Source organism: Chelon labrosus, assembly GCF_963514085.1.
Source record: "Chelon labrosus genome assembly, chromosome: 20".
NCBI classification, from domain to species: Eukaryota; Metazoa; Chordata; class Actinopteri; order Mugiliformes; family Mugilidae; genus Chelon; species Chelon labrosus.
The window spans coordinates 68,477-91,955 of record NC_140353.1 but is presented as its reverse complement, the minus strand read 5'-3'; the positions used below and the strand labels follow the sequence as shown (position 1 = coordinate 91,955).

The 23,479-nt window shown below is 45.9% G+C and overlaps 3 protein-coding genes across 3 annotated transcripts; 2 read left to right on the top strand and 1 right to left on the bottom strand.

Moving 5' to 3' along the window:
• Nucleotides 1-8,951: 8,951 nt before the first annotated feature.
• On the top strand, nt 8,952-12,859 carry fbxo34 (F-box protein 34). The gene is made up of 3 exons (XM_084569538.1): nt 8,952-9,152; nt 10,166-10,355; nt 10,512-12,859. Exon 3 carries the CDS (start codon nt 10,519-10,521, stop codon nt 12,277-12,279), a length of 1,761 nt encoding a protein of 586 aa, XP_084425664.1. The 5' UTR covers nt 8,952-9,152; nt 10,166-10,355; nt 10,512-10,518; the 3' UTR covers nt 12,280-12,859.
• Nucleotides 12,860-13,238: 379 nt separating this feature from the next.
• On the bottom strand, nt 13,239-15,613 carry jmjd7 (jumonji domain containing 7). The gene is made up of 9 exons (XM_084569540.1): nt 15,315-15,613; nt 14,920-15,073; nt 14,661-14,799; nt 14,448-14,562; nt 14,300-14,356; nt 13,933-14,028; nt 13,781-13,857; nt 13,545-13,704; nt 13,239-13,429 (listed from the first exon to the last, which is right to left on the bottom strand). The coding sequence occupies exons 1-9, from the start codon at nt 15,361-15,363 to the stop codon at nt 13,341-13,343; spliced, it is 936 nt and encodes a 311-aa protein (XP_084425666.1). The 5' UTR covers nt 15,364-15,613; the 3' UTR covers nt 13,239-13,340.
• A 518-nt stretch (nt 15,614-16,131) lies between these two features.
• Nucleotides 16,132-23,403, top strand: tbpl2 (TATA box binding protein like 2). Its single transcript, XM_084569539.1, has 8 exons — nt 16,132-16,224; nt 19,016-19,214; nt 20,947-21,151; nt 22,461-22,548; nt 22,632-22,723; nt 22,810-22,977; nt 23,068-23,162; nt 23,240-23,403. Exons 1-8 carry the CDS (start codon nt 16,177-16,179, stop codon nt 23,314-23,316), a joined length of 972 nt encoding a protein of 323 aa, XP_084425665.1. The 5' UTR covers nt 16,132-16,176; the 3' UTR covers nt 23,317-23,403.
• Nucleotides 23,404-23,479: the final 76 nt, after the last annotated feature.

Below are 23,479 nucleotides of genomic sequence, written 5' to 3'. Positions count from 1 at the left end.
CAGGTAGGAGTGGATAACTGCAGGATTCCATGAAGACTGGGCAGGCTGATGAGACCACGACAACAGATGTAGTATAGAGCTCCACAGGAAACGCACAACTCCAGGCCAGAGATACTCACAAGAAGGGGGGGGGGAGAAGGGGGGTGGGACACACACAGCAGTAAACATTCTACATAGTAATAGCACAGAATTGTATGACTAGTAGTATATAGGAAATTAGAGGGCAAGAGCTCTGTGCCAGAGAAAAGAAAGTGGAGGATGCGAGAGAGGAGAGAGAAGAAAGAAGGAGGTGCATCGTCCCCCAGCAGCCTAGGCCTATAGCAGCATAACTAAGGGATGGTTTAGTCCAGCCCTAACTATAAGCCTGATCAAAAAGGAAAGTCTTAAGCCTGACCTTAAAAATAGAGAGAGTGTCTGCCTCCCGAACCCAAACTGGGAGCTGGTTCCACAGGAGAGGAGCCTGAGAGCTGAAAGCTCTACCTCCCATTCTACTTTTTGAAATTCTAGGAACCACAAGTAGGCCTGCACTTTCAGACCGAAGTGATCTGCTGGGATGATATGGTACAATAAGGTCTTTAAGATACGATGGAGCTAGGCCTTTAAGGGCCTTGTATGTAAGGAGGAGGATTTTAAATTCTATTCTAGACTTTAAAGGGAGCCAGTGAAGAGAAGCTAAAACTGGAGTAATATGATCTCTCTTGCTAATTCCTGTCAACGCTCTTGCTGCGGCATTTTGAATCAACTGGAGGCTTTTTAAAGAGCTATTTGGAGCCAGACAGTAATGAATTACAATAATCCAGTCTGGACGACACAAATGCATGAACTAGTTTTTCAGCATCACTCTGAGACAGGATGTTCCTAATTTTGACGATATTACGCAGGTGAAAGAAGGCAGTCCTGGTCACTTGCTTTATGTGACATTTAAAGGACATATCCTCATCAAATATAACACCAAGGTTTTTTACAGTAGTACTGGAGGCCAAGGTAATGCCATCCAAAGACACCACGTGATTAGATAATGAATCTCTGAGATGCTTAGGACCGAATACAATAACTTCTGTTTTGTCTGAGTTTAAGAGTAGGAAATTACAGGTCATCCAAGCCTTTATGTCTTTAAGGCATGCTTGGAGTTTAACCAACTGATTAGTTTCATCTGGTTTCATAGATAAATATAGCTGGGTGTCGTCTGCATAGCAATGAAAGTTTATGCCATGTTTTCTAATAATCTTGCCTAATGGCAACATGTATAACGTGAAGAGTATTGGTCCTAGCACAGAACCCTGAGGAACTCCATAACTTACTTTTGTATAAGTAGAAGAATCATTGTTGACATGAACAAACTGGAATCTGTCAGACAGATAGGATTCAAACCAGTCTAATGCAGTTCCTTTAATATTGACCTCACTTTCAAGTCTCTGTAGTAAAATATTATGATCAATAGTGTCAAATGCAGCACTAAGATCTAGCAGAACAAGTATAGAGACAAGTCCACTGTCTGAAGCCATGAGGAGATCATTGGTAACTTGTCATGGTTTCGGGGGGTTAATAAAATCGGCCATATTCCTAGAGATGAGAGCAGCACCCGCTAAAGTTGGGTGGATGCCATCTCGCCTAATCAGACCAGGCTTTCCCCAGAAAGTGTGCCAATTGTCAATGAAGGCCACGTTGTTTGCTGGACACCACCTAGATAACCAGCGATGGAATGACGACATGCGACTAAACATGTCATCATTGGTCAGGTTGGGCAGGGGACCAGAGAAAACTACGGAGTCCGACATAGTTTTAGCAAACTTACACACCGATTCCACATTAAGTTTTGTGACCTCCGACTGACGTAACCGGGTGTCATTACTGCAGACGTGAATAACAATTTAAGCATATGTGTATTATTTTTATGAAGCTGATCATTTCTTTGACATTGTGTTTGATTGACATCAGTTGAGTATCGGCAGGTTCTCTGAATGTTCTCCTTCACATGTCAGGAGTTCCCACAGATCAACATGATAAAAACCTGCAGTTTAACCAGTCAGTGTGAGACCTTCATGAGTTACCTGTGTTTTCTGTCTTCAGGTCTTCCAGCAGTTTCTCGTTGAATCTCAGTCTGCTGAACAACTCTAAACACAAAACTAAAGGTTATCATGGAGTTCCTCAGGGAACCTTGTTGGGTCCTCTATAGTTTTAGTTTGAACCATCATTCTCATCCATATTCAGTTAGTTTGAAACATGTGTTCCATCTCAATCAGCTGATCAGCTGTGGATCGACTGATTGACGGACTAACTGATGGACAGGTGCGTAGATGTACCTGTGTTCAGTTTGTCCTGTAGACTCTCACTCAAGTTCAGTTTTCTCTGCAGCTCCATCAGTTTGGAAGTTTGATCTGAAACCATCAGAGAATCATTTTAACTTCAGTTACAGGAAAGACTTGGTTTCAAACAACTCTAAACAGACAACTAAATGTTATCATGGAGTTCCTCAGGGAACCTTGTTGGGTCCAAACATCATCTCATCACTAAAGATGAGCTGAAAATCCACTTGTTGAAAAGCTCAGATTCTCCTGAACAGTAGCTGAGGCTGAGGATGAACGCCTGATAAAACTTGACTCATCGTTATATTAACAGTGAATCAATCTTACCTGTAAGTTAACAGGACTCACCTGTAGATTAATTAGTCTTACCTGTAGGTTAACAGGACTCACCTGTAGGTTAACAGGACTCACCCGTAGGTTAATGGGACTCACCTGTAGGTTAACGGGTCTCACCTGTACGTTAAAAGGACTCACCCGTGGGTTAACGTGTCTCACCTTTAGGTTAATGGTACTCACCTGTAGATTAACAGGACTCACCTGTAGGTTAACTAGTCTTACCTGTAGGTTAACAGGACTCACCTGTAGATTAATTAGTCTTATCTGTAGGTTAACAGGACTCACCTGTAGGTTAACAGGTCTTACCTGTAGGTTAACAGGACTCACCTGTAGGTTAACAGGACTCACCTGTAGGTTAACGGGACTCACCTGTAGGTTAATGGGACTCACCTGTAGGTTAACGGGTCTCACCTGTACGTTAAAAGGACTCACCCGTGGGTTAACGTGTCTCACCTTTAGGTTAATGGTACTCATCTGTAGATTAACAGGACTCACCTGTAGGTTAACTAGTCTTACCTTTAGGTTAATGGTACTCACCTGTAGGTTAACAGGACTCACCTGTACGTTAACTAGTCTTACCTGTAGGTTAACGGGTCTCACCTGTAGGTTAACAGGACTCAACTGCAGGTTAACTAGTCTTTCCTGTAGGTTAACGGGTCTCACCTGTAGGTTAACAGGACTCACCTGTAGGTTTACTAGTCTTTCCTGTAGGTTAACGGGTCTCACCTGTAGGTTAACAGGACTCACCTGTAGGTTTTGTCTTCAGTTCGTCCAGTCGATGTTCAGCTTCATTCAGTCTGTCAGACAGAATTGAGACATTTGCCGACTCAGCTGAAACACATGAGACAATCGAACGATGATAAAACTTTGATGACAAGAATCTGAGTTTGAACTTTATTAACAACCACCTGAAGCTTCAGTCATTTGATTATTAATCACCTGAGCATCGTCTCTTGACCTCCATCAGTTGATTCTCTACAGAAACCAGTCGGCCTGATTGATCTGAGAGGAAATAGACGTCAGATCAGATTTAATGGTTTCCATGGTTTCTGTGGTTTTAAATGTTTTAATAGTTTTAAAGGTGTGACTCACCTGCAGAGTTCCTCCTCAGCTGGTCCAGGTGCAGCTGACTGGAGTTCAATCTCTTTGAGAGCTCAGAGAATTGATCTGCAAAGAAACAACCCATAAACAAATCGATTAATCGATTAAAGTTGTTTGATAGACGTTTCTTTTCTTTAACTTAATCACATTTGGTTGTTTTCCTTTGAAGGTAACTGACATTTGGGTTTCTCAATATCAGTTAGTCTGATGACCAGTAATGATCTGTTGATTATTTAATAACAGATCAATAATGATGGACTACAGCCGACTGACGGTGGGTAAACCGAATGAAGAGATGAATGAGGGTCAGACTCATCAATAAACTGACTGATCTGTTTGTCACCTTCGGAGTTACTGATCAGCTGCTGCAGACGGACGTTCAGTCGACTCCCAGACTCGTCAGGAGGAGGAGTTGTTGCAAATGAACTGTTGGACACTGGAAATTCTGGAAACAAAACATGAAACATTAAAAAACTCTTGAGTTTCTGTTCTGAACAAATTAGATTTTTCTCAGAGTCACAAGACAATGGACAAAGAACTGATTAAGCAATGTGATTAAAGACGTCCGTCGCCATGGTAACTGAGATTATTCAAGTGTCTTTAGTCCCATGGCAGAGATCAGAGTCAGAACTCCAAACAAAAGTTTCCTAATTGATCCCATTGAGCTTATTGATCTGATCATATCTGATCTCATCAGCAATGAACCAGAATCTAACCTGAGATCTGTGTCCTCAGCTCCTCCATCAGACTTTCAGTGTTACACAGTCGAGCTGCCAAGACTGAAAACACACAGACACAGTAATCAATGACAGTGACCACTACTGATCACTACTGGTCACTACTGATCGCTATTGGTCACTACTGGTCACTGTTAGTCACTGTTGGTCAGTGTTGGTCACTACTGGTCACTGTTGATCACTACTGGTCACTACTGGTCACTACTGATCACTGTTGGTCACTACTGATCACTACTGGTCACTACTGATCACTGTAGGTCAATGTTGGCCACTACTGATCACTGTTGGTCACTACTGATCACTACTGGTCACTACTGGTCACTGTTGGTCACTACTGATCACTATTGGTCAATGTTGGCCACTATTAGTCACTACTGGTCACTACTGATCACTACTGGTCACTACTGGTCACTGTTGGTCACTACTGATCACTGTTGGTCACTACTGATCACTACCGATCACTACTGGTCACTACTGGTCACTGTTGGTCACTACTGATCCCTATTGGTCAATGTTGGTCACTACTGATCACTTAAGTCACTACTGATCACTATTGGACAATATTGGTCACTACTGGTCACTGTTGGTCACTACTGAGCACTACTGGTCACTACTGGTCACTGTTGGTCACTACTGATCACTAATGGTCAATATTGGTCCCTACTGATCACTGTTGGTCACTACTGATCACTATTGATCACTATTGGTCACTACTGGTCACTACTTGTCACTGTTGGTCACTACTGGTCACTATTGGTCAATGTTGGCCACTATTAGTCACTACTGATCACTACTGATCACTGTTGGTCACTACTGATCACTACTGGTCACTACTGGTCACTACTGATCACTGTTGGTCACTACTGATCACTGTTGGTCACTACTGATCACTACCGATCACTACTGGTCACTGTTAGTCACTACTGATCACTATTGGTCAATGTTGGTCACTACTGATCACTTTGGTCACTACTGAGCACTACTGGTCACTACTGGTCACTGTTGGTCACTACTGATCACTATTGGTCAATATTGGTCCCTACTGATCACTGTTGGTCACTACTGATCACTATTGATCACTATTGGTCACTACTGGTCACTGTTGGTCACTATTGGTCACTATTGGTCACTACTGGTCACTGTTGGTCACTACTGATCACTGTTGGTCACTACTGATCACTATTGGTCACTATTGATCACTATTGGTCACTACTGAGCACTACTGGTCACTACTGGTCACTGTTGGTCACTACTGATCACTATTGGTCACTACTGATCACTGTTGGTCACTACTGATCACTACTGGTCACTACTGGTCACTGTTGGTCACTACTGGTCACTACTGGTCAATGTTGGCCACTATTAGTCACTACTGGTCACTACTGATCACTGTTGGTCACTACTGATCACTGTTGGTCACTACTGATCACTACCGATCACTACTAGTAACTACTGGTCACTGTTGGTCACTACTGATCACTATTGGTCAATGTTGGTCCCTACTGATCACTGTTGGTCACTACTGATCACTATTGATCACTATTGGTCACTATTGGTCACTACTGGTCACTGTTGGTCACTATTGGTCACTATTGATCACTACTGGTCACTACTGGTCACTGTTGGTCACTACTGATCACTGTTGGTCACTACTGATCCCTACCGATCACTACTGGTCACTGTTGGTCACTACTGATCACTATTGGTCAATGTTGGTCACTACTGATCACTGTTGGTCACTACCGATCACTATTGGTCAATGTTGGTCACTACTGATCACTACTGGTTACTACTGGTCACTGTTGGTCACTACTGATCACTATTGGTCAATGTTGGTCACTACTGATCACTGTTGGTCACTATTGATCACTACTGGTCACTACTGATCACTATTGGTCACTACTGGTCACTACTGGTCACAACTGATCACTGTTGGTCACTACTGATCACTATTGGTCACTACTGGTCACTACTGGTCACTGTTGGTCACTACTGATCACTATTGGTCAATGTTGGTCACGACTGATCACTGTTGGTCACTCTAACAGGTCACTTTATATTTATATTTCTCTAACAGGTCACTTTATATTTATATTTCTAACAGGTCACTTTATATTTTTAACATAGTTTATAGTTGTATAAACATTTTATTTCTAGTCACTTTCTATTTTTTATATAGCTTTTGTATTTTATGCTCAATGTTTGTAACTGCTACTGGATGCTTGAATTTCCCTCGGGATTAATAAAGTATCTATCTATCTATCTATCTATCTATCTACTGATCACTACTGGTCACTGTTGGTCACTACTGGTCACTGTTGGTCACTACTGATCACTGTTGGTCACTACTGATCACTACTGATCACTACTGGTCACTATTGGTCACTGTTGGTCACTATTGATCACTATTGGTCACTACTGATCACTATTGATCACTACTGATCACTATTGATCACTACTGGTCACTATTGATCACTGTTGGTCACTACTGATCACTGCTGGTCACTGTTGGTCACTACTGATCACTACTCGTCACTATTGGTCACTACTGATCACTGTTGGTCACTATTGATCACTATTGGTCACTACTGATCACTGTTGGTCACTACTGATCACTATTGGTCACTATTGGTCACTGACTGGCGCTCTTCCTCCTCAGCTGCTCCACCGTGTTCTCGCTGGCCCTGAGTCTGGTCTGAAGGAACGTCAGCTGAGCGGCTACAGCTGCAGAGACAGGACTTCATAAGAACCAGGAGTTTAACCAGGCACTTTATGATTTATGTTATTTTAAATGTGACTCAGGTGAATAAATGTTTAAATAGAGTTTAGAATGAGAAGCTGTTTATGATCTATGACCTCAGATCAGTCTGTTAACTCTGACCTTTGCTCTGCTCCTCCACCTCCTCCACCCTCTGCATCAGTCGGGAGTTTATCTCTGTCACCAGCTTCTTGTCATCCTCCGTCCTCCTCAGCTGCTCCGTCTGTCCCTCCATCGTCTCCTTCAGTCCTACCAGACTCAGTCTCTGCTGCTCGGCCTCCACCTCTCTATCCCTCAGCCGGCTCTCCAGGCTCCGTAGGGCCTGGCGCCGCTCCACCTCCTCCGCCTTCAGGCTCAGCACCAGCTCCCTCAGCCCAAGCAGCTCGTCCCAGAGGACGGGGAGTGCTGCCGTCTGGACGGCGTCCTGCGTCAGGACGGTGTCCTGCGGGGTGGCAGAAGCCTCCGACCGTCCTCGACCGAAGGAGCAGCAGAGCAGCAGCAGAACCGAAGCAGCCGATTTCATCCTGGAACCAAAACCTGCAGCAACAGTCCAGCAGCTTAACACACTAATCCTGGACGGGGGGAAGGGTCTACAATAATCAGGACTTGAAAAAAACAACATTCAGTCGTTGAACACTGGTTCATGTTTTTAATCAATAATCGGACGACTCCTCAGGAGACACCGACACCTCTCCCCCTGAGAGACTCTAGTGCAGACGGCTCATCTGCTCCAGGACACGTCCACAGAAATGAACTATCTCTAATTTATAGAGATCTAAGAGGTTCGTCAACAACGGAACCAACAAGTTCTAGGACGAGGTTGAAGGAGCTGTCTGATTAGATCAGATTACATGTATTATACATACATATAAATAAAGACAGATTATATTTATTATATATATATATATATATATATAAATATAAATAAAGACAGATTATATGTATTATATATAAATATAAATAAAGACAGATTATATTTATTATATATAAATATAAATACAGACAGATTACATTTATTATATATAAATATAAATAAAGACAGATTACATTTATTATATATAAATATAAATAAAGACAGATTATATGTATTATATATAAATATAAATAAAGACAGATTACATTTATTATATATAAATATAAATAAAGAGATTATATGTATTATATATAAATATAAATAAAGACAGATTACATTTATTATATATAAATATAAATAAAGAGATTATATGTATTATATATAAATATAAATAAAGACAGATTACATGTATTATATATAAAAATAAATAAAGACAGATTACATTTATTATATATAAATATAAATAAAGACAGATTATATGTATTATATATAAAAATAAATAAAGACAGATTACATTTATTATATATAAATATAAATAAAGACAGATTATATGTATTATATATAAATGTAAATATAAATAAAGACAGATTACATTTATTATATATAAATATAAAAAGACAGATTACATGTATTATATATAAATATAAATAAAGACAGATTACACTTATTATATATAAATATAAATAAAGACAGATTACACTTATTATATATAAATATAAATATAAATAAAGACAGATTACATGTATTATATATAAATATAAATAAAGACAGATTACACTGGTTACGTTTATAGAGCAGTGAGAGGTACGTGTTGTTCATAATAGACGATCTCTGCGTCATGACGCACAGCTGCAGGTTGACGTCTGTTCTCGGGCTGTAGTTGTTAGTTAGCTCCGAGCGGACGGACTCGGTAAAACCGACATTAAACGGAATAAAAGTTGTTTTAATGAGCGTCGGACCGAAAGAACAGATCGCAGCGGGCCGACAGACTCCCAGGACGGGCCGGATAAGAGGTCTTTCGCGGCTGTGGTCGCTGCCATCGAGCTGTCTTCCTCCTTCAGGTTAGTCTCACCGTCGGCCTGCCTGTTAGCTTCAGATGCTAAAACTTTTAGCAGCTAAAACTTTGAGTTTCAGTGAAAACAAGGAGACGTCCGGTCTGCTGCGCTGTTTTCAAACATCTTTAAATATTTCCTGAAATGTCGACGCGTTGTTTTCCTTCATCTCTGCTCTCTGACAGTTAGCCATCGATGCTAGTCAGTTAGCCAGGTGTTCTATGTCTTCAAACGGCCGCAGCTAGTAGCATGCTAGTCAGCTAGCATAGTATGTCCTCTGGGTCCCTCCTCGGGTGATCGGGTCTACAGGCGAACAGTACCGGCCCACGGAACCGCTCTCAACGGGGCTCCTGATACATGTTAGCCGTTAGCTGGGTGGAGGTGACGGTGTCTGTCCGGAGCTGTTGGACAGCTGTCCCCCTAACCCTGAGGAGCAGCTGGGTGGAGGTGATCAGAGACCCGGAGCTGTTGGACAGCTGTCCCCCTAACCCTGAGGAGCTGCTGGTGCTCCATCTGATCATATAATATAATATAATATAATACATTAGTATAATAGTGGCTCAGTGTGATCAGAGTTTATTCTCTGATATCAACTAATTAATTCAGTTTAATAGGGAGAAGGTGGGGTCAAAGGTCATCAATAAGTCACTTTGTTTAAATCATGTTTAAATGAAGTCCAGTCTGTTGTTGATTGGTTCTCTGTCAGTGGCAGAACATCCAGAACCAGAACCCGTCTCTAAGTTAGAACACTGAGGAGCAGTTATCTGTGAGTCAAGGTCTAATCTGCTCTGGACATTTGATTCATCCATTCATTCATTAATCCTCAAGTAATTATTAATTAATGACTTTGTGTTAATGTCTTCGGTTAATTATTGGAAGAATCCTTCATGTGTTCATCTTCTCTGTGAATCATCATCGTTCACCTTCAGTCAGTGTTTGATCCCCCCCCCCCCCCCCCCACACCCCCCCCACCCCCCCGACCATGTGTTTAAGTGCCAGTGTCTTGTTATGACTTCCTGCAGGTGTGGTGCGTTGATGTGCTCTCAGTGGTGGAGGAGGTGGTGCCGCCATTGTCTGGTTCTGGTTCTGGTTCTGGTTCTGGGAGGAATCACCGTGAACGTCTGAGAAATGTGAGGCTGAAGATTTCGGGGGAGCTGTCACTCAAACCTCGACCTCAGCACCACCAGCAGCCAATCAGCACGGAGCCTGGAGGTAAACACAGTTAGAAGTTAGAAGAGGACTGTTTCACTGACTACAACTCCCAGGATGCATTTCACCAAATGTAAAGCTTCTGACCCTGGATCAGTCTGACTTCAGTTTGTTCAGGACGCGTCTCAGCTTCTTCTTCTTCTTCTTCTTCTGCTCCAGGACCACCATGCGCTCAGAGGTGCGGTTGGATGTCGGCATTCAGACGCCGTCCCAGACGAACCAGCAGGGGGCGCTGCTGAGGACCTGCAGCGGTAACCATGGTAACGTCAGCCGTCTCCCGTTCAGTGTCATTTCCACCAACACGCTCCGCTGCAAAAACACAACCAACGGCGGCATGGTATCGCTCCGGCTGAAGGTGGCGTCTGGCCCCGCCCTCCGGCTCCACCCCCCACCTGGCTGTGAGAACACGGAACTGTACCAGAGCGGAGCCGGTGACAGCGACGCTCTGCTGGACATCTGGACCGTCATCAAGCCGGGACACGTCCGTGAAAAGATCGGCTTCTTCGCTTCAGACAGTGGGCGGACCGGCGCAGGAAATGAACGCACCTCGGCCGGTTCTGGCGGCTGGGACAGGACCGTGGTCTGCACAAACCACACTGACCTGTCACGGGCCGGGAAGGCCAAGGGAATCTGGGAGGAGACCGGCAGCGCCAAACGGCGGCGCCGGTCTGGAAACAGCCAGAACCTAAACCTTGATGCTCAGCAACACGCCCTCAGAGCGTCCGAGCGGCGTGGAGACGAGCTGACGGCAGAGGACGAGGAGCAGCAGGTGTCGGTGGTGGAGATGGTGGCGTTCTTGGAGCAGAGGGCGAGCGAGCAGCACATAGACTCTCTGCTTTCTCTCCAAAGGAGCTCCACCACCATCACTCTGTCCAGAGCTCCACCCCCTGAGCTCAGAGAGGGGTCAGAGGTCAAGGGGGAGGAGCCAGAAAGCATCAGGGTGTCAGACATGGTGGCCAAGCTTGAGTCCGAGTGTCTGAGGAGGAGGACGGAGGGAGATCTGTCGAGGAGCAACAGCCTGAGGAGGACGGTGGGACGGGTCCTCCTCGCTGCCAAGGACCAGAGCTCCACCCCCTACCAGCCTGCCTCGCCATCACCATCATCATCATCATCATCATCATCATCATCATCACTGTCTGGAGCTCAGAGTCCCAGCAAGGAACCAATCAGCTGTTCACAAACAGTGAGGATGGTTCTGACCACACCCCCCTCCCCTGGTCTGACCACACCCCCCTCAGGTGGGGCTGTAGGTTGTGTCACAGAGATGACTGCCCTGGCCCCTCCTCCTGAGGGGGCGGAACCTCTGCCGGGCTTGTTGTTTTTGTCCACGCCCCCTCTCACAGTCTCAGAGCCCCGCCCATCTCGTTACAGAACATCATGTGACCTGCGGCCTGCCCCCTCTCAGCCCCGCCCCTCTCCTTATGACTCTACTAGCCAATCAGAGCGCAGAAAGGCTGTGGGCGTGTCCCAGGACTTCCTGGAGAAGCGCCAGCGCCTTCAGCAGCTGCTGGAGCCTCAGCCAATCCTGTCGCTGCTTCCTCATCACCTGCTGCTGAAGATCCTGCTGCTGCTGCCGACGCAGAGCCTTGCCGCCCTCAAGTGCACCTCCAGCTACTTCCAGTTCGTCATCGACAACTACGGCGTGCGGCCCGCCGACTCGCTGTGGGTGTCCGACCCCCGTTACCGTGACGATCCCTGCAAGCAGTGCAAGAAACGGTACGGCCGCGGCGACGTGTCGCTGTGCCGCTGGCACCACAAACCGTTCTGCCAGGCGCTGCCGTACGGGCCGGGCTACTGGATGTGTTGCCGTAGCAACCACAGGGAGGCGCCGGGCTGCAACGTGGGTCTCCATGACAACCGCTGGGTGCCGGCCTTCTGCAACGTCAACGTCCCCATCTACAGGAGGACCCGTAACCTGGAGGACTGAGCGCCCAGAGCTCGGCCAGCGAGGGGTCATGTGACATTTCTGATTATTGATCATAAAATAAAAATGAATCAGATTTAAAATAAAGAATCGGTGGTTGATGAGGAGGAGTCTCTGTCAGGACTCTTCTGATCAACGTTTGGTTGAAGATTAGCGAACTAACGTAACGACGTTAAAGAACAAGTTCTCAGCAAAGCTCAGTCACATGATCAACTAATCAGTGGTCGACTTGTCTGAAGCTAAATGTTTTACACATAATCAACGAACTGATCGTTTTACACCTGCTTCACTCTCAGGTGGGTGAGGGGGAGGAGCTTCAGAGCGGCCATTTTCTTTGGGGCTTCCTGTGCGCCGTGTTTGTGTTTACATTTGACTCTTCTGTGGGTTTTATTCTGTTCCTTTAAGAGCTTTGATCAGCTGATGGAGGATCAGCTGACGGAGGAGCGTGGCCTTGAGTGTCGGAGATGCTGCAATAAAACAAACTGATGAAAAGAGTTTGAGAGAAAAGATGGAGAACAGCCTCTGAGAGATTTTTAAGGGTTTTCTCTTTTGTGCTTTAATAAAATTCTTTCTCATTCAAACAGTTCAGACTTTCATTTGTTTTATTTTCACTGACGGTCAGACGTGGTCTTTGAACGCACCATTGATCTGTTTGATGCAGAGAAAATAAATGTTTTAAATAAAGTTTCAGAAAGAATAACCGTCAGTAATATTTAATAATATAGACACGAAATCAAACCTTTAATTTTCTGCTTCATTTAAAGAGTTTGTCCTTTGATCAGTTAATTCACTTTTAAATCTTCACTGTTGAAATAAATTAAGGTCTGACGTCATGTTTGTACTTTATAAACTGCCAATCATGCTGAGCAGCTTGTTTCCATGGAAACAGAGTGTAGACAGCAGTCGAACACTCTGGTCTGAAACGAAACTTTTATTTACAGAAACAAACAGGAAGTGAGTCTGTCTCTCTGTTAGTCCCCCCCCCCCCCATGACCCTTCACAGGACAAGAGGTTACAGAAGATGAATGAATGAATGAATGAATGGTGCGTTCAGGTGTTTGGTGTCACGTGGACTCTGTGTCCTTACACAACGCCTCCAGCAGCTGGAAGTAGTTATACTTGATGTCGTACTCCATGTCGTACCAGAAATTCACTGCAACAAGAATCCCAACATCTAAATTAGTACTGTGTCCATCTGTCAATCAGTTATTTGTTTTGTTATTAAACTGTCCTAGGTCCAGGTCCAGGTGCGTGGTGCGTTCAGGTACCTGCGATGCATCCGTGTGACTGCTGGACGTGGTGGAACCATAGCGACGGGAGGAACAACATCTCTCCCGCCTTCACGCTGCAGCGAAGCGGCCGAGCACGTTGGTACTGAGGGAACCGGTCCAGGTCTGGGTCCAGAGGATCCAGAGGGATCCAGGGCACCTGAGGGGTGGGGGTTGTGGGTGAGGTGGGGGGGTCACAGTGTCCTCCGGGTCTTAACAAATCAAACAGCTGTTACCTTGTCTGAGTCGCTCTGATCGACGACCTCGAACTCGCCGTCGTCTCTCTGAAGGTAACTGGCCGGCTGGTACTCAGCTGAAAGAGACGTTGCTATGGTTACTGTAGGGGATGGTTGCTGTGGTTACCGTGGGGGATGGTTGCTGTGGTTACCGTGGGGGATGCAGGGTCGGTCTGTGGGCGGCAGCAGGATGAAGTGTTTCTCTCCAGAAATGACACAGTACAGATTCTCATAGTGGTCTTTGTGCACTGAAAATAAAACGTTGTTTATTTTTCATTTTCTGTAAAAAAGTAACCGGGTCTGTCCCGGACGCCACAGGGCGAGAGGTGGGGTACACCCCGTTAACACTCACTCCACAGAGACACAGAAAGGCCCGTCAGCCGGCGGATTCAAACACAGAACCTTCTCGCTGTGAGGTGTCAGTGCTAACCACTCAACCACTGTGACCATTTATTTTTATCAAATATTATTATTTTGTTATTTTATGTGATAAGTTGATCCGTGGCGTTTAGGTCTTACTGGAGGTGACGGCGTCCTTCTCTCCGAGCCAGAAGTTCACAGCGTCTGGTAACTTCCCTGAAGAACAAATCAGAGACGATCAGGTGATGATGATGATGATGATGAAGATCAGAGGGACTTCTTCTGAGCATGCTCAGTTTGAACTCACCGAGGGCCGAGCTCATCCAGGGAACGTGGGTCTCGAGGTCGTCGGTGAGTTCAGGAAGTTCTTGCAGCAGGTTGGAGCACTGCTTCTGGACGTAGAACACTCCAGACCGCTGGACCTGGGACCGACAAGAACCACTGACCCAGAACCACTGACCCAGAACCACTGATCCAGAACCACTGACCCAGAACATCATGATCAGCAGCTTAGACCTACCTTCCCCTCCAGGATGTCCAGAACTGAAGAGAAGCTCATCTGTCGTTCTTCAGGCATCACGAAGCGATCGCCGCTGACGGCGTCGGCATAACCGTCTGGAGTCACCGCCACGCTGATGACCTTTGACCCCACCTTCTCCCTGCAGACGGGAAACGTGTCACATTTATCAGAGGATGTCTGTTCTGTGTCATGTGCCAGGTGACCGATTGACTTCCTCAGGTCATGTGTCAGACAGCGCAGGTGGGCGGGGCTTTCTCACCTCAGGTACTGGGGTGTCCACCTGGTCAGAGCCGGCCAATGGCTGAAGGCGTTGCGGATGATGCAGGGCTTATTTGGACCAATCCAGTCTCGGTAGAACTGCAGCGGGTCAGGTGATTCGTCCAGGTAGGGCACTGATTGGTTCAGATACAGATCTGAAAGATAATCGATAGGCTTAGGTTAGGTTACTTTATTGGTACCCATAGGTAAACTAGGTTTACAGTCTAAGAGGACTGTAAACCTAGTTGTTCATGCTCATAGACCTCGAATATGATTGGTTAAAATGAACTTGTTCTACCCAGCATGCATCACGTCAAGTCAGCTCTGCACAGATCTGCATGAAGTCGAACACGCCTAATAATAAATACTCTGATCGATCAGCTGATCAGTCCTCACCGTGAGCCTCCAATGAAAACTCAGCCAGCCTCTTCTTCACAGACGCCATTTTGTTTCTGCGTCATCGAGCTGATTGATTGACGTCCCAGCTGATCACAGATCAGAGAATATTATCGATGATCACTGCTTCACGTTCAGAAACAGCTTGTCGCCATGCTTCCTTATTTACATCCAGTGCGCATGCGCATGCAGGGGAGGGGTCAGTTGCTGTGTTTGAAGTGAGAGCGAGTCTCCACCTGCAGGATGGAGGATGAACTGCAGCTCTGAGCAAAGCGACGATACTGTCAGTACTACTACTGATAATTATAATAGTACTAATACTACTAATAATAACTATACTAGTACTGATAATTATACTAGTACTGGTACTACTATTAGTATTAGTATTAATGGGGGGGGGGGGGGGGCAGTACACAACACAAAGAACCAGCACTCCACAGAACTTTCAGTCCAAAAACAAGCTTTATTTATTTATTTAATCTTTATTTGCCATAATCATACATCTTCAGGGTGAGAACAGCCACAGTAGCCATAGTGGCTCAGCTCTTGGTTGGTCACAGGAAAGGAGGAGAGCACCTGGCCTCTCCAACAAAGGTCTCTTTAAACTCCAGTTGTTCAGGGTTAGGGTCAGACCGACAGGAAGCTGAAAGACAACATGAAGAACAGCAGCAGCCCCTGCAGGCAGGGAGGGAGTAGAGCACCAGAGTACCACACAGGCAACTCACAGTCATAACACTAAGAGGAGGCAGATGAAGCAGTAGTGTTCAGGTGTGTTCAGGTGTGTTCAGGTGCAGCTGCTCCTCTGTGATTGGATGCAGCTGTGCAGCTCTTCCTGCTCAGATCAGTCAGATGTTGGATCCTCATGGACGAGTCGGCGTTGGAGCGTTACTTCGATGACTCCATTGCGAATGTGAGTTCAGACGGAGGCTCTGGAGCTGAATCTGCAGAGGAACATTTGTTGATTCTGTAGATTCAGCTTCAGCGAAATGAAGTTAAAGCTTTGTGTCCTCAGTTTGACTCAGAGCTTTAAATGTTTTCTGACTGAGGACAGGTTTTATTTTCATGAGTTTATTTTTCTGATTTGATTGAAATGATGGAAACTATCTAAAATAATAAGATAATTAAAAACACTGATAAAAACTCCTTTAGCAGAGCTCTGGGACGTGTTGACGACAATCAATGATCAATGAATATTTCACTTCAGTGAGTCCAACACAGACTTCACTTTCACCACAGTGTTTATATAATAATAATAATAATAGCTTGGACTTATATAGCGCCTTTCATAGTACCCAAGGTCGCTTAACAATGGGGGGGGGGGGGGGGGGGGGGGGAGGGGGTTAGGGGTCAAAGGACTTTGTGAAAAGAAATGTTTTGAGGTGCTTTTTGAACATGGGCAGGGACGGGGCAGAGCGAACATGGAGTGGTAGAGTGTTCCAGAGTGTGGGAGCATTGACAGAGAAAGCTCTGTCCCCAAAAGTCCGCAACCTGGTCCGGGGGATGGCCAGCAGGTCCTTGTCAGAGGACCGCAGGGAGCGTGACTGAGTGTAGGGGTGGAGGAGATCAGTGAGGTATTGTGGTGAGAGTCCATGGAGAGATTTGTAGGTGAGCAGGAGGATCTTGTAGGCGATGCGTGACTTGACTGGCAACCAATGAAGCTGTTAGAGAATGGGAGTGATATGCTGCCATGGCTTTGTGTGGGTTAGAACCCTGGCAGCTGAGTTCTGAACATACTGGAGTCTGCTAAGGGCCTTGGTGGGCAGTCCAGACAGGACACCATTGCAGTAGTCCAGGCGGACGGTGATGAAGGCATGGATGAGTGTCTCAGTTACTGAATGTGTGAGTGAGGGCCGGAGTCGTGAGATGCTTCTGAGGTGGTAGAAGGCAGACTTGGTGACACTGTTAATGTGAGACCTGAAGGAGAGAGTGGAGTCCAGGATAACACCCAGGTTGCGCACCTCAGTAGATGGGGAGATGGAGCAGCCATCCACGACCAGGGCCAGGTCTCCAATTTTCCTGAGCAGTGGTGCAGGGGCCACCACCATATACACTACTCACAATAAGTTAGAGATATTGTTATTTACATGAGTGCTTTTCCTATTTGGTCTGAATTTTAATGGAATAAGTAAAAGTTCCCTTTGATATTACTAATAATGAATGAGAAGAAACACCTTTTTCATTAGTTCAATATTTATTACCCCAAAAATTTAGACAATAACAAGGATAGCCCCAAATAACAAAAATTGACAACGTCAGTAGCGGGTGTTTCCACCATTTGCCGCAATGACAGCTTAACAGCGACGTCTCATGCTCCTCACTAGCCTCATGATGTTGTTCTGAGGCAATGCGTTCCACTCTTCCACAAGTGCTACACGCAGTTCTGCCAGGTCACGTTGGGGTGGGGTACGATCATCCAGTCTCTGCTTCAGCTGGTCCCAGACGTGCTCTATGGGGTTCAGGTCAGGGGACATTGCTGGCCATACCGTATGAGCCACTCTGACTTCCTGAAGTCGAGCTCTGACAATTCTGGCACGATGTGGTGGAGCATTATCATCCATGAACAGAAAGTTGGGTTCTATGATGTCTCTGAGGTAAGAATGTGCAGTGACTGAGCCATCTACAGTAACCAAATCTGTTTTGCGCTGACTGGTTATGCCTGCCCAGACTGTTGCACCTCCTCCACCAAAGCGAACCCTGGGGACCATGTTGACCTCGGCGTATCGCTCACCTCGCCTTCTCCAGCAACGCTGACGACCATCATTTCTGTGCAAAGTGACCCAGCACTCATCAGTGAACAGGACGGTAGACCACTGCTGCATTGTCCAGGTCACATGATCTTGTGCCCACTGCAAATGTTCACGGCGGTGTCTTGGTGTCAGTAGAATCACCTGTAACGGTCGTCTGGCATTCAAGCCAAAGCGGTGGAGTCGGTTGCGAATGGTTTGTCTGGAAACCCTAGTACCCCTCACATCTGGTAAACGGGCCTGCAGCTGTGTGGCAGTTGCATAACGATGTCTGAGTGCTTAGGTCCTTAGGTACTGGTCATCGTTGCGGTCTGTAACTCGTGGGGCTCCACTCCTGGGTCAGTCACAAACTCTGCCAGTAGTTCTGTGTCTTGATGCAAGTCTGCTGATGACACTTTGAGACACACCAAGTTCACGAGCAACATCTGACTGCCTGCCACCGACCCGAAGGCGCGCTATGGCCAGGTGGCGCTGCTCGTCCGTTAAGTGACGTCGTGTGTTCATGGCTGTTTGAATGATGAACTTGGAATGACTTACTGACAATACCAGCTTTTTATACCCACAGAATGTTGAAATTGATGCCACATTGAAAAGGGTTGTCTTTTAGTACTTTTTGGTATTGGCCCCAATATGTAAGGCACACTGTACACAGTGAGACCATTAAAACACAAAATGAGGTGTGTCTATCACCCCAATACAATTGCCTCCCTATCCCAAAAATCTCTGAAGTGAAACAAACACCGTATGTATGACATCCACTGAGTCTCTCCCAATATCCCTAACTTATTGTGAGTAGTGTAGATGTTGTTGCTGGAAATGTCTGAACTCTTATTTATTGATTGATCAAAGCAGGAAAATCCACGGTGTCAGTAAATAACACTCTGAATATTGATCTGATTTCATTTTCATCATGAAATGAAATTAGATCAAAGTATGAACCATTGGATTTCTGTGCAGGACTCTTCCTTTGTATCAAAGGAGGGGCTTAGCATTCAAAGTCCCGCCCACCGGACACATGGCCCCGCCCCCAGAGTGCAGGACTCCTCCTTCCCGTCGGATAAGCCTGGAGCGAGCGGCGATCTGGGCGATGACCTGGACCTCAGCTTCCTGCCCGATGAACTCAGCGGTCAGGATGAAACCAGCCACAACGACACAGGTGGGTGGGCGTGGCATATATATCACATGGGCGGGGCCTGATGCGGGTATTATAGGGCGTATTCACACCAGGAAGGTCCGTTAGTTCACTTGCTTTGGTCCGGACCAATTTTTTTTTTCTTTTTTTTTTTTAGTGCGGTTCGCTTTCACACTGTGATTAATTGCAACCGGACCAGAATTTATAAACAAAAACACATGTGCTAAGGTCGTTCAGCCATTGGCTGGTAAACGTATAGGCGGGGTAAAGAAGGAAGCCAAATGTCCCACGTAAATAGGCTACAATGGAGACTTTGCGTACTGTAGGTCTACTTGTTATTATGCTAGCAATATGGTTTATAAACTGAGCGCTGGAATCCCCTCTCTCTCATTTGTTTACTAAAAATCTTATATTCTTCTGCATTTTTATGTGTTTTCTCCAGCATTTGAGATATCTGGACATCTGCCCAGATATCTAGGAGGCAGCGTGTCTCCTCAGAGCTCGGTTAAGCCACGGCTCATCTCTACCTAACCTACCTGCGTTTGTTTGCTTCACGTGTCTCTCTCTGTTGTGTGTGTCACTGGGCTATCCTACATTTCCCATAACTAGTGCAGTGCCCGTCGGAAGTATGTATTCCTATAGTGGGAGCTGAAGAAGATTTTTCAGTTGTGACCATTGTCGTGACCCATGTCTCCTCCCCACAAAGACACCTGCCCAGTTTCAAATCAGCGTGCCACAGACAGACAGACAGACACAAACTCACCAAATAAGTTAAAAGAAATTCTTGATTTATAGATAGATGATCAAATCACTCATGTTTTGTCTGTAAACTGTAAAATAACGTTGAGTCTCCGTTGCCATGGTTACCATCTAGCGTTTGAGCCAGCGCAATAATTTAGAACTGTCATCAGGCAACTGGAAATATTAGAGCGGAGAAAACCTATTTTACCGATATATTTTACATTTCTTATCCAAACAACGTCAAACTTAGCAGTGCACATCTTCGTGCCCGTAGCGAGACACCTGCCCAGTTTCAAATCAATCGGGCCAACGGTTCGCGACATATGCGTGCCACAGACAGACAGACACACAGACGCTTCTTGATAGATGCGCGAAAACTACGGGAGCTCGTCAAATCCAAAAAGGTAGATTTTTGCAACTTGGGTCGGATCGAGGTCGGGCTGCTTTCACACCATAAAGGAACCGCACCAGGGTTCGGTAGGAACCGCTCCGAGACCACCTCCTCAGCTGGGTCTCGGTCCGCTTGTTTGGTCCGCACCAGAGTTCGAGTGATTGTATTCACACCAGTCAAAAAGGTCCGAACCAAGCAAGGAAACGAACTTGAGTTCGTTTTAATCGAACTAAACAAGGCAGGTGTGAATACACCCATATTGAGCCATTAAGAGTCATGTCACAAACCTTCATTTCATTCTAATTATGATGAAAAAGAGTTGAGTTGAAGTTAAAAACATTTAAAGTGAACCTGGCTGTGGATGGAGCTGATTCTTTCTAAATCATATTTCAAAGATCTAATTAAATGTTTTAATGCAGTAAAAAACATTTAACAGAACCAGCATCATGTTCAATGAATGACACCTCAGCTGAAAACAAGTGAATTCTAACATTACGCTCTGACTTTAATATCTTTGGTGACAGTTTTTAGGAATAAAGAGGATTTAGAGTTGAGGATCATCTGGATAGAACTGACCAGCTGCTGATCATCGCTACAGATTCATGTCGTCTTGTTTTGTTTCAGAGACTGAAGCTCTGGACGTGTCTCAGGACAGTGGCATCTGTCTGGACTACAATTCCCAGGATTCCACAGCAGCTGAGGCCCAGCAAGGGGTGACCATGTTGAGACTGGAGACGGGGGCCTCCCCCTTTTGTCCTATGACCCCCATGACCCCCATGACCCCCATGACCCCTGTGACTGAGAAATCAGGAATCATCCCACAGCTACAGTAAGGAACGCAGTACTGGCACTTTAATATGTAGTACTGATACTTTAATTTGTAGTACTGGTACTTTTAACTACTCTTTCCATTAATACACGCAGACAAACTTTGAATATCACCGTCATCATGTTAGAATTTCTTCTTCTGTCTCAATATTTCACCAAGTCCAAAAACAACTGTCAACAAATGTAACTGATATAGTTTTATTATCTTCATAGAGACCAGGTTCCATGTAGACCAGGGTCATAGAGACCAGGGTCCATAGAGACCAGGGTCCATAGGGAGACCAGGGTCCACAGAGACCAGGGTCCATATGGAGACCAGGGTCCACAGAGACCAGGGTCCATAGAAGAGACCAGGGTCCATGGAGACCAGGGTCCATAGAAGAGACCAGGAACCATAGAAGAGACCAGGGTCCATATAGAGACCAGGGTCCATAGAGACCAGGGTCCATATAGAAACCAGGGTCCATAGAGACCAGGGTCCATATAGAGACCAGGTTCCATGTAGACCAGGGTCATAGAGACCAGGGTCCATATGGAGACCAGGGTCCACAGAGACCAGGGTCCATAGAAGAGACCAGGGTCCATGGAGACCAGGGTCCATAGAAGAGACCAGGGTCCATAGAAGAGACCAGGGTCCATATAGAGACCAGGGTCCATATAGAGACCAGGAACCATAGAAGAGACCAGGAACCATAGAAGAGACCAGGGTCCATATAGAGACCAGGGTCCATAGAAGAGACCAGGGTCCATATAGAGACCAGGTTCCATGTAGACCAGGGTCATAGAGACCAGGGTCCATAGAGACCAGGGTCCATAGAGACCAGGGTCCATAGAACAGACCAGGGTCCATATAGAGACCAGGGTCCATATAGAGACCAGGGTCCATGTAGACCAGGGTCCATATGGAGACCAGGGTCCATAGAGACCAGGGTCCACAGAGACCAGGGTCCACAGAGACCAGGGTCCATAGAAGAGACCAGGGTCCATAGAAGAGACCAGGGTCCATATAGAGACCAGGGCCCATAGAAGAGACCAGGGTCAGGAACATGGACCTGATGGTTCTAGAGATAGTCCTGATCTATGTATGATTTTTATAGACTTGACCTCCAGCACCCTAGGGCTGAAGAGGTTAACTTGTCGTTCTGACACTTCATCTGACTTTCTGTCTGTTGCTGAGCTGAAAACTTGTCAGTTCCTGTTGAAGACAGAATTCTTCAGAAACTTCTTTAAGACTGATTTTAAAACTAGATTTAACACAAGGTGAATTAATCTCCTCATAGTTTTAATGTCGTTTCAATCAAACTGAGCAGGAACATCGTCTCCACTGTGAACCTGGGATGTCCTCTGGACCTGAAGTTCATCGCCCTGCAAGCCAGGAATGCAGAGTACAATCCAAAGGTACTGGTCTGCTGACTCGTGTATAAACTCTCTGAGTCATGTTGGACTCCGCTGAGTCATGTTGAGCGCTGACGTCGTTGCAGCGCTTCGCAGCGGTCATCATGAGGATCCGGGAGCCCAGGACCACGGCGCTGATCTTCAGCTCGGGGAAGATGGTCTGTACTGGAGCCAAGAGGTCAGTCCATCAGCTCACCTGGCCCAGGCGAGACCGCCAGAATGTTCACTGAGCTTCTCCGCACCTGTGTGTCTGAGCGCGTGCAGTGAGGAGCAGTCTCGGCTGGCGGCCCGGAAGTACGCCCGCGTGGTCCAGAAGCTCGGGTTCCCCGCTCGCTTCCTGGACTTCAAGATCCAGAACATGGTGGCCAGCTGTGACGTGTGCTTCCCCATCAGACTGGAAGGACTGGTTCTGACCCACCAGCAGTTCAGCAGGTGACCACCCTAGTCCTAACTCTGACCCCATTATTCACACTTTACTCAAACCTTATGTAAATATTTAAAAAATTCGTTCTCCCTCCACAGTTATGAACCAGAGCTGTTCCCAGGCCTCATCTACCGGATGGTGAAGCCTCGTATCGTTCTGCTCATCTTCGTGTCTGGGAAGGTGGTTCTGACCGGTAATAAAACCGGCTTTTATTTTGAAAGGACAGCTGTTTCCTGTCCATGGCTTTCTAAAGTTTGTGTTGAATTCTAGGAGCTAAAGAGCGAGCTGAGATCTACGACGCCTTCGAGAACATTTACCCGATCCTGAAAGGCTTCAGGAAGCAGTGAGCAAATATAAGTTTAGATTTGAGTTGTTGATGTTGTGTGTTTCTGCGTTAATAGTTTCAGCAGAAAATAAATCTCTGTTAAGAAAGAGCCACGTTCTCGTGTTTGACTCTTTAATGAAGCTGGAGGTCACTGACTCCAACATCAGAATCAGAAAAGACTTTAT

Bases quoted from the DNA above. Each gene is read 5' to 3' on its own strand.
- fbxo34 (XM_084569538.1), top strand. From the start codon at position 10,519: ATGCGCTCAGAGGTGCGGTTGGATGTCGGCATTCAGACGCCGTCCCAG.
- jmjd7 (XM_084569540.1), bottom strand. From the start codon at position 15,363: ATGGCGTCTGTGAAGAAGAGGCTGGCTGAGTTTTCATTGGAGGCTCAC. The intron at 14,563-14,660 runs GTAGGTCTAAGC...TGTCGGTCCCAG, and splicing joins TGGACATCCTGGAGGGGAAG to GTCCAGCGGTCTGGAGTGTT. The intron at 13,858-13,932 runs GTAACCACAGCA...CGTCTCTTTCAG, and splicing joins CCGACCCTGCATCCCCCACG to CTGAGTACCAGCCGGCCAGT.
- tbpl2 (XM_084569539.1), top strand. From the start codon at position 16,177: ATGGACGAGTCGGCGTTGGAGCGTTACTTCGATGACTCCATTGCGAAT. The intron at 21,152-22,460 runs GTAAGGAACGCA...CAAACTGAGCAG, and splicing joins GGAATCATCCCACAGCTACA to GAACATCGTCTCCACTGTGA. The intron at 22,724-22,809 runs GTCAGTCCATCA...GAGCGCGTGCAG, and splicing joins GTCTGTACTGGAGCCAAGAG to TGAGGAGCAGTCTCGGCTGG.